General features: G+C 37.2%; 1 protein-coding gene and 1 pseudogene across 2 annotated transcripts; both read left to right on the top strand.

Moving 5' to 3' along the window:
- The first annotated feature begins 137 nt into the window (after nucleotides 1-137).
- LOC106535295 (arfaptin-2 pseudogene) lies at nucleotides 138-1,445 on the top strand (annotated as a pseudogene).
- Nucleotides 1,446-2,843: 1,398 nt separating this feature from the next.
- On the top strand, nucleotides 2,844-10,114 carry fhdc4 (FH2 domain containing 4). 2 transcript variants are annotated; one of them, XM_014032272.1, is made up of 12 exons: nucleotides 2,844-3,007; nucleotides 3,556-3,962; nucleotides 4,747-4,808; nucleotides 5,492-5,594; nucleotides 5,725-5,810; nucleotides 5,899-5,999; nucleotides 6,156-6,226; nucleotides 6,320-6,427; nucleotides 6,517-6,587; nucleotides 6,669-6,786; nucleotides 6,873-7,037; nucleotides 7,125-10,114. In XM_014032272.1, the coding sequence occupies exons 2-12, from the start codon at nucleotides 3,615-3,617 to the stop codon at nucleotides 8,373-8,375; spliced, it is 2,484 nt and encodes an 827-aa protein (XP_013887726.1). In that variant the 5' UTR covers nucleotides 2,844-3,007; nucleotides 3,556-3,614; the 3' UTR covers nucleotides 8,376-10,114. The 2 variants fall into 2 exon arrangements, with proteins under 2 accessions (XP_013887726.1, XP_013887725.1); XM_014032271.1 differs by having other exon boundaries at nucleotides 2,844-3,122.
- The last annotated feature ends 447 nt before the right edge of the window (nucleotides 10,115-10,561 follow it).

Here is a 10,561-nt window from a genome sequence, read left to right as displayed (position 1 = left end):
TTATTTTTGTACATAATTTTTTATTTATGTTTTGCTTACCCATAAAGCAATAAAAGGCCTAACTGTTCCTTTATAATTTATTGTATTTGTAATATTGACATGTTTTATTTTCTTTTTTTTTCTTTTTTTTTTTCTAGGTAAAAGTGATGCACAAGCAGCTGCTTCTCTTCCATAATGCTATCTCGGCTTACTTTGCTGGCAACCAGCAGCAGTTGGAACAAACTCTAATACAGTTCAATGTAAAGTTAAAGCCTCCTGGATCAGACAAACCGTCCTGGCTGGAGGAGCAATAATGAGCACCTGGGTTCAGCTACTTGACATGTACAGTGACAAACTTATCCGTTAAAAATATAACATTGTGGTTAGAGGGTCAAGAAGGAAATGTTTAAAGAATTTTATTGTAGGATCAGATCAGTAGAAGGCAGAGAAAGTTCTTTTTTTTAATGTTGATTTCAGCAACGTTAATTACATAGATGAAAGGATTTTTTGTTAAATTACTTTTTTAATTGTAATTCTTCTTATTAGTACTGTACAATCATTTACATGTATATCACCCATTTACGTACAAGATTGTAGTTTAATGTGGAGGTTCTCTTTGGCTGTTTTGCACATTTCTTTTGTATGTTGCCTAAAGCTACAGTATATACAGTATGCCAGTGTCGGACAAATGGGAGTGACTTTACAGGTTGGAAATGTAAATTATTGGGATACTGCTCATGTTTTGAGATGTTATTAAATATGTATTTAATTCCTGAACCATTTTCCTCACATTTTACTGATTTTAGGTTAAAAGTATCAGACTGTTCAAAATTAGCCCCCTCTGTGATATTGTGAAATACCTGCCTGATTAGTCATTTTAATGTTTACAGAAAAAAATATATGGGGAATATGTTATTTTCTTTAACCTGATATACAATCACCAAGTATTTGGTCCTCTAAATTTTGGCTGCTTAAGATACAGTATATTAATACAAATCCAGAACTATGTCTTTTTTTCTAACTTCTGAGTTCATGCACAAAAATGGTTCTGAAATAAATGTCACTTGTACAGTATGTTTTGCAGTAATTAGCATTAGCATATGTCTGATGCTTAAATGCTAAATACAAAGATCTCGGTTATTGTACAAAATTAAAATGTGGTTCAGACTTAGTTTATTATTGACTGTGGTACTTTAGAAGGTGTCGGTGTGGAACCTGCGAGGCTTATTCTTGGAGTCTCAAATTGTAAAACCCAAATTACAGCATACAAGTAACGCCCCATGCACTTTAGATTATAATACAAATGTCAGTGTCCCTTTCAACACTGAATGTACAAAGTACTCCTTTTGTGTTTTGTGTTATTTATCCTCCTGTTTGTAACATAAAAAGATTTCTTTGAGGCTGTAGTCAGCTGATTGAGTTTTTTTGTCCTGCATTTGCAATAAAGTGCTTGTCATTACATTCCACTGAACTGTGTGACTCGGGTATGTAAGTCTCGTGATGTTAGTGAGAGCATGTAAGAGATTATTTATCTGTGTGATAATGCAAAATATGTATATATACTGGCTCAGTGGTTAGCACAGACGCTCCACAGCAAGAAGGTCCTCATGGGTTCAATCCCCGGTTCGGACCTGGGGTCTTTGTGTGGAGTTTGCATGTTCTCCTCGTGCTTGCGTGGGTTTTCTCCGGGTACTCTGGTTTCCCCCACTCCTAAAAACATGTACAGTAGATTGCCTTCAGGCCCAGGCCTCCCTTGAAAAAGAGATCTGAGCTCTCAACGGGACTTGCCTGGTAAAATAATGGTAAAGAAATAATAAATGTAGTTTTACTTATTATTTCTTTATAATGACTAAATAATGCTTTTAATCTATTGTGATCAATCTATTTGCTGCACCAAAGTGGATTTAAGCACTTTAATGCTGTTTACTATTTCTATAATTCTTATGGTATTGTTTCATTTTTTTAATTAAGATTTATGTTTGTCACTACTTTTTTTGTGGAGATTCTTATATCCACAACACCCAAATTTGAAAAATACTACCCGGTGGGAAGACCATGCAAATGAACCCTTTGTTCACAGATAAAATTTATAACTGGTTCCTGTTCTCTGGCAGTGGTTACTTATTGTACTCCTGTATCAGTTGGAGGATGTTGTTAAGATGTCAGAATTTAAACACACATTGACAAAATAGCATAATACTAAATATATGCATTGAAATTCACAACGGTGGTGTGTGTGTTTGTCTTATCCAATGGGCATTAACAATGTTATATTTTGGATAGACACTATCTATCAAATTGCAGTCATGCTCTGCCTACTTTGCAGTGAGTTTTGAACATGGAAAAATATAACTAGAGTTTGGACAGGAGGCAGAATCTGAGGCCACCATGGACCCAAACTTGTCTAAAATAATTGCCAAATCTTTCATGTGAGTTTGTTCACTGTGGCGACCCCTGCAGAAAGAAGCAGTTAAAACAAAAACAACATTTATATATTTATTACCTTATGTTTCATTAACTATTTACATGCATGTCCTCGTGTGTTCATTAGGGGACGCTGCAACACCTTCAGAACCCCTAATTCCCACAACCTTGTAACTGTTGTGAACATTATTATTCTACCCTCTTCAGGACTCTTAAAATTTGTCTCTACAAACACAATACTTAAAACTCATTCTAAATAAAATGTGTGTTCACGTTTTCTATAATAAGGCAGATCTTCTGCATTCACCTTTCAAATGGGATTCGATTTAAAAAAAATCTTTAAGCAGCCTTGTTTTAGATCAGCTGTGAGTGGACGTTTAAAAGTTCAGGAAATCAATAGGAGAACAGAGATAGGAGGACATCTATCAGTCTGTCTGCTGACACATGAGCAGAAACAGCTGGGCAGAGGAGACAGCTGTGTCCTCACAAACTCCAGCCAACAGGCCAGAGAAGTTGGGAACAAATGCCTGACTTGCTGGTGCTGGGAAGGTGTGGACTACCATGGGAATAGATGACTTACCTGGGCGTGTCGACAAACCCACAGGTAATTTCGACACTCTTTCCTTGCTTTATCCAGGTTGACGTAACTCTGTTTTCCTGAAGTTTCAACAAGAGTCATAAGGAAAGAGAATGGAGCTGCTGCTTACTCTAAATCACATGTAAGTTGTTTTTTGTTAATCTGTTTTTGATCATTTTATAATTACATTGTTTTAGCTGTTTGCTGTGTTAAATGATCAGTTAACGTGTGTGTGTGTGTGTGTGTATGTGTGAAAACTCCAATAGTGTGAAAACTTCATTAAGGTCATATAAGTTTCTTGTTCTTCCTCTTGTTTGTTTAAACACGAGACAAATAATTCTGTTAAAAGCATGATCACATGTCCGACCTTCGGTATTTGTTTGCCACAAGTAACAACTTGTAGATAAGAAAGTGACCTGTGATTGTGGCTCTGAAGAATTTAGTGAGCTGAGAGCGTTTTAAATAATCTATCCAGCAACACCCGCTTGACATTCTTGTGTTTAGTAGAAAAAATATATTGGCTAATATCTTTGGGATTTATTTACTAAAAGCTAAATTCCTGTCTTTATTTATAGAAGTCTAAATACTTCTCAAAACTTCTGAGACCACCCCCCACCTCCCCCACCAATAAAAGATGCAGCCAGGAAGTTCTCCGGTTCCTCCACCTCCTCCACCACCACCACCTCTTCTTCCACCTCCACCACCACCTCCAGCCCCTGGACTCCCCCTATCCCATCATGGACTAGGTATCATTGGCCGCCGGCAGTCCAGGATGCGCAACTTTAACTGGGAGACCCTTCCCAAACACAGTGTGATAGGAAAGCACAACATCTGGACCGCAGACAAGACCGATGGGGAATATGAGCTGGACACTGACCACATAGAGGAGTTGTTCAGCCACAACCATGGCCAGCAGCATCCAAAAGGCCAGAGCCGCCAGAGTCTCAGGGGGCCTCTGCCTTCAGGTCATGGAGCGGAAATGGTGAGAAACTTTGTCAAAAATTCACATTTAAACTCTAAACCTAAGAACTTCCATTAACTGTGAAGTTCTGAGATATAAAAATTAGTTTGTTTGACGCGAGTCGATTTTTGAGATAAATATCTGAACACCCCGCACTTCCTCTGTAAATGTACAACTCCTGCTGCTACAAGCATTAACCTATTGCTGGCATTACATAAACAACAACATATAACTTCTGTTTTGGGAATAAAATTGATTGTGGGAGCTAAGTATTTATCAACAGTTTTTGAAAGTTAAGTTTAATAAATGTTTTAAACATTGTTTTCTAAAACTGTAATGAACAGGCATATGACTGTAGAACATAGGATGTAAGATAACTCAAAACATGGGTGGAGTCACAACTTTCTTTCATACCTGTTTACCAAAGGAAGGAATAGTTGTGTCCTCAGAATAGTGGACTGTATAGTACTGGTGCTCTCAAGTGTCACCATTGTGTGTTGTGAACGGTGTTTAAGTCAAAAAATTATACATCTCGTTTTCTCAACATGAACGGGTACAATATAGTCCTACACTTTACTTGGCCTCGTTTTGCTTCGTGGAATAAGTCAAAACTTATTGCTGATACAAAATATTAGGCTATCTCTCCCCAGATGGTTCGATATAGTCAGCTAAAAAAAAATTCAACCTTTGGAATCGATCGTCTTTTTGGAAATCTGAGGTGTTTTTGACAGAAGAGATGTTTCTCAAGCCAATAGTTAACTATCCCAAATGTCTTGCTTATTTATCTGTGACTTCCATCTTCCAGGTTTCCATCCTCAGTGCCAAGAGGAGCATGAATATTGGAATATTCCTAAAGCAGTTCAAGCGGTGAGTCAGTGGTACAACTTTTAGGCTGTAACCTCTTTGCTCAATCATTTCTTTGGGTTACAGTGTAAAACCGCACAAGATGAGGCAGATGAATTTGTATGCAACATGGCTGCATCACTGACGAAAACAACAAGACCAGACAGGTTTGATGTACACTGGGACTTCCCTCTGGCGTTCTGTACAGATAATATCAGCAACTGAAAAGTTTTAGAAATGTTTGTCTGAGGTTCTTTGGCAAACACCACAGATCTAACGGGAAATGAAAACATGTAATTGTTTGTTTAAAACACGTGTGGTCAAACTGACAGAATTCTTTACAGCAACTCAAACAGACCAAACCGATCACATAAAAAAATAACTTGTTTGGTCACTTCCTGAGCTACAAAAGTGTAAAACGTTTATTTATTTATTTATTTATTTTTTTTGTCAAATATTAATTCAGTATTTTTTTTATATTCCCAAAAGCAGTTAATAATTAAAATTGTTGAGATTTTGCTCAGCTATTTAAACAGGCAGAGGCTTGTTGATGTCAACTGTCCAAGTATTCCAAGCAAACAAAAGGACGGTTTTAACATGGACTTACAACTCATACGATGTTCCAGCCTTAAACAAATACCGAAAACATTGTGATTAATGATGACTCCTGAACTGAATTCCTCCTATGTCTCCACCTTCATCCTCAGGCCTGTAAAAGACATGATTAAAGACATTAAGTCAGGGAATGGTCTCAATTTTGGCACTGGGAAATTACAGGAGCTGTGCAGGTTGTTGCCTGATGATGGGGAGGTATTTAACTAAATTCTTTGTATGTGTCATTCAGAACTATTAAAAATTATTCATTTTATTTTATACCAATAAATAAAAGTCATTCAGATATATGATTTGTGAGTTTCTCTCTCTCTCTCTCGTAATGTAGCTGAAGCAACTGATTGGGTTTAAAGGCGACCCATCTGCTCTCCCTGAAGCAGATCTTTTTATGTTAATGCTGGTCAAGATTCCCAGGTAAGTGCCCTAAATGTACTTTTATCATTTACACATTTTGATGGTATTGGGGATCTTCTAATATAGTGGATTTCTTGATGTTTCTTAGTTATGAAGAGCGACTGAGCTGCTTGGTGCTGAAAGATGAATTTTTCCCTATCATGGATGAAATAAAGGAATTCATTGGTGCTCTGACTACAGCTGGAAAAGGTACAGTTGGTTTACCTACACACACACACACACACACACACACACACACACACACACACACACACACACACACATACATACAGTATATATATATGAAACTTTAAAATAGAGCTGTTAAACCATTGAGTTTTGATGTTAACGCCATATTTTTTTTAGAGCTGTTAGAGTGTGACAATCTCCATTCTATCATTCGCTTGGTGTTGAAGACTGGAAACTACATGAACGCTGTGAGTGTTTAATATGTGATGCAGGAGTAACAGCAGGTTTACTTTCTCCTGTGTTTGTGCACTCCTGATCTGAAGGCATTTGTTTACTGACAGGGTGGCTATGCAGGCAGCGCAATTGGCTTCCGAATGTCCTCTCTGCTGAAGCTAGCTGATACCAAAGCAAACAAACCCGGAATGAATCTCATGCATTATGTTGTAATGGCAAGTCATCTTTCATACTTTCACTTCTATAGCTTAAACAATGTTTACAAAATGTGATTCTACCATAAACTTCAATGTTCCCCCCACAGCAAGCTCAAAAGGCAGATGTAACTCTTCTGATGTTTCCAGAACAACTCAGACACATTGAAGCTGCAGCACGGTAATGAAAACAATGCTTTTTGTTTTGTTTTGCTTGACAGTTAAATAATTAATTAATATATATGTTTGTATTTTTTTTAAGATTAACTAAAAGTGACATTGAAGCTGAGTTTGAAAGACAGGTGAAGAAAATACAAGATGCCAAAGCAAATACCTTGAAACAAGAAGATCTAAAGGCACAGATGGAGGACTTTCTGAAGGTGATGGTTGTTTTCACCACAGGGAATTCAGACCAAATTCAGTCAAATGTATCAGTTAATAATATCTTGCTTTGTGTTTTCATTAGAAAGCTGAGACGTACTTGGACGACATAAAGGCTGATCTGGAAGAACTGCAGTCAGTCAGCGACTCAGTGGCTGAGTACTTCTGTGAAGACTCACAAACTTTTCGACTAGAGGAGTGTTGCTCAATTTTTCACTCTTTCTGCGAAAGGTTTTTCCGGGCCATACAGGTAAGCCAATGTGCTGACATGCTTATTATCAGACATAATCAAAGAAACACAAAACACTTTATTCCTTAATATGGTTTTATGTTGTAGGAAAATAAGGCCAGAGAGATGGCAGAAGTGAAACGGAGACGCATTGATAAATTACAGAATGCAGTCAAGCGCAGATCCACTGCTACCTGCTCAAGTAGAGACAAAGAAATGGATAATGTTGCATTGGAATCTGTACTGCAGAACTTGCTCACCAATCGCATGTCTCGAAGGAGACCTGGCACGCCTTCATCCGTACAAGAAAGTCCAATGAGTGACTGTCCTACTAACGGAAGCTTATCCGAAATCAGTTCTGAGATAAAACTTCCGACTGGAATTCAAAACTATAAAGACACTTTCAGAGCTAATGAGATGTGCAAAAAAGGATGGAGCTCAGCAACTGAACTCACACAGTACTTTTCACAAGAAAAAGTTCAGTTACACTCTGAAAACAATAAACCCGAAGGTGACAATACCCATAAGGAAGAGACAATGGCTTCCAAAAAAGAGAACTCTCAGGACGTAGCAAGTCCAGCCAAAATGACCCGCAGAACCCTCTCAACAATTAAATCTATTTCCGCCAACACTGAGGATGACGAGGAAGATATGCAAGACAATAGTGCTGAAGAGGCCCAAAAGCTGCGTGAAGTGTCTAAAAAGGTTTTGCAGTATCAGAGCAGCCGAAATAGTGCTTCTTCAGTGGACTTCTCTTTGGAAAACCAGAAATCTCCTTCAGCGAAGTCCAGCTTGCCTCGTCAGCTTACCTTCGATGAGGAAACTCAAAGGTATGCTGATGACCCAACCAATGAGGATTTGGTTCAGCTTTTGCTCGGTCCTCAGTCTTCCTCAAAACAAAACCTCTGCCGCAGACACACTCTACCTCCTCAAATTAAGGAACAGAATAACCCGGAGACTCAGTCTACAGTTAAAAGCCCAAATCTTGTGGAACAGGTCAAAGAATCCCAACCAGAACAGAATGCTGGAGATGCACCCTCAAACCCAGTTTTTGATTTCACTGATCTGCCCCACAACTTAAAGAAATCCAGTGATCAGGACAAGAACTCTCCATCAGCAGAGGATCCTTCAGTCCACACTCCAAATGAAGAGTTCCAGGAGCTAAACTCAAAGAACAAATCAATGGAGAGCACTGGAAGCCACCACCCCATAAAACATGAAGACGTTCTTCCCAGGAGTAATTGGTTTAAGACTGAGAACCCTGGATTTTTTTTCAGTTTTTTAAAACGCATTGGAGACATGGGAAAACAGCAGAACAGCAAGGAAACTGTTCCTACAGGCACCAATTCTAGTGTGTAGGCACAGGACGTGTTTTAAAAGATGACAAAAATGTTTTACTTTGAAGCTTGTATAATTCAAAATGTTAATATTTAATTCACCAATATGAGCTAAATTCAGGTAAAATCTTGATGAGCTATAATTACAGGCATGAGGACAGTATAGTGTTTTCCTTTATTTTAATTTTGAAAGAGACCATTTTAAGAAACTGAAGAATGTTTAATTAGTAGATGGTATTTTGTAAGTTGTACCACTAGATGGCAAGATTGGACAGTAAGTTGATACGGAGGATTGAGTTGTGAAAAGTGCTTTGACCTCTCAGAGGCTAGATTGAAATGGTTTGTGCATGTACAGAAGGAGGGACAGTAGGTATATTGATAGAAGGGTGTTAGGAATGTAACTGCCAGGAAAGAGACAAAGAAGAAGGTCAAAAGGAGATATATTGATGCAGTTAGAGAGGATGTGGAAATAAGTAAAGTGAGGACAGAGGATACAGAGGACTGAGTAAGCTAAAGGAAGATGACTTGTGGTGACCCCTGAAGAAAGAACAGCTGAAAGAAGTTGTTGAAAGTATTTGTAGCCAATTTGTATGTTTTAATTATGAAAAGAAAGTTGGGCAAACTCACTCTAAGACATTTGCTTATACACTTTTTATCCCCCCCAAAAATGTTTTCCTGCCTCAGATTGTCATCCCAAATTGGATAAACGAGTACTTACTCTAGTTGTTCCTTGTTGGAATTGAAAGTTCTCAAGAATGTACAGAGGAAGTGTTGAGGGTGCTGAGGTTAATGATAGAAGAGAGATGTTAGCTTAGACAAAACCAACTGAAACTGTATTGAAATGTTTTTGCATATATCATTGTTTGTTTTTTGTAATTGTTATTTTTTAATTTATAGTTGTTAATAATATATTTTCGTTGTAATTCTTCTGATTCCTTGTCTCTTGATTAACAGACGCTCAGAGGCTTGTGGTCACTTTTACAGTCAAATTGCTGTTTTTCTTTATCTAAAATGGGTCAGTGTTACAAAGGCTGTGTCTATCTGAACACAACTGAACCATGGGGAGTCTGTGATAAAGTGAACAATGCTGAGCCTGAGCTAACTTGTTACAGGCGTAACTATGAAGGCAATATGATACAATATAAGCAGCTAAATATATCACCTTTAGGAGAACATAATCAGTCAAGCCATCAGTCCATAAAGTTTATTCATGGCAAAACTGTTGATGCGAGTTTCAGTTATTAAACTGATTAATTCATCAATATTACTTTGGCTCCTCCCCTTTTAGGGTAATATGAAAAAATGTTGAAGTGCACTTTTTAGGGATGTAATATTTAAAAGGGTGAGATGCATTAACACTCAGACTCCAGCAATTTAAAAGGCAACGTCAAGTAAGTTACATTTTGTCATTTTTTAATGTAATTGTCAATAAATAAAAATTAATTTAGCTAATAAGATTGTTGAGGAGTTCTAAATCTATTCTGCAACTAAATGTTTGTAAATAGTTGTAAACAAAAACATAAATGCTTATTTAAACTTTACAGTGTTTGTTATCAGTGATAATTAATGATATATTATTAATGGATACTGAACCTGACATTTGAAATAACAACTTGAGCTTAAAGGAGGTTCTGTTTGGGCTTTTAATAACTGTTTGAACAGTGCTGTTACTAAGTCTCATTTAAAAAAACAAAGTGATCCGTGAAGAAGCAAATTATTTGTTCTCCCCTTTGTTTAAATAAAAAAATGTGATTGTTGAAATTCGTTGGTATGATGAAATTTGTTGTAATGAATTCAAATGTGATTTTAAAAATGCAGCATATTTACATACATGTTTCAACATAAAACCTCACCATTATAGGTTCAAACCATCTGTAAACATAATTTTGTTTTTTTGCGTAATAGTTTTACATTATATCTGTTTTCAAATTCAATCAATGGGTCATTAACAGAGTCACGCAGCAGACTTTATTCAAACTAAATTAGATTTATTGCAAAATTCCAAACAGTTAAGTATTTCAGAACTTGGATTATTTATTTGTTAACAACATTAAGGGATCCAGGACATGCCAATCATGCTAGTGAAGCTTGTGATATGGATGTGAGCTCTGTTCACTGCTGCTGCCAGACTGCTGCAGCCTTGATGAAACTGGAAGCAGTCTCCATGGCAACTCTGCCTTGCAGAATCAAAACCAAAGAAGACTGTTT

This window comes from Austrofundulus limnaeus, unplaced genomic scaffold, assembly GCF_001266775.1.
Source record: "Austrofundulus limnaeus strain Quisiro unplaced genomic scaffold, Austrofundulus_limnaeus-1.0 Scaffold1408, whole genome shotgun sequence".
In the NCBI taxonomy this organism is placed as follows: Eukaryota; Metazoa; Chordata; class Actinopteri; order Cyprinodontiformes; family Rivulidae; genus Austrofundulus; species Austrofundulus limnaeus.
This window is presented reverse-complemented; position numbering and strand designations above follow the sequence as displayed.

Excerpts from the sequence above, each read along its gene's own strand:
- fhdc4 (XM_014032272.1), top strand. The coding sequence starts at position 3,615 with ATGCAGCCAGGAAGTTCTCCGGTTCCTCCACCTCCTCCACCACCACCA. Across the intron at positions 4,809-5,491 it reads TTCCTAAAGCAGTTCAAGCG|GCCTGTAAAAGACATGATTA; the intron begins GTGAGTCAGTGG and ends CTTCATCCTCAG. Across the intron at positions 5,811-5,898 it reads ATGCTGGTCAAGATTCCCAG|TTATGAAGAGCGACTGAGCT; the intron begins GTAAGTGCCCTA and ends GATGTTTCTTAG.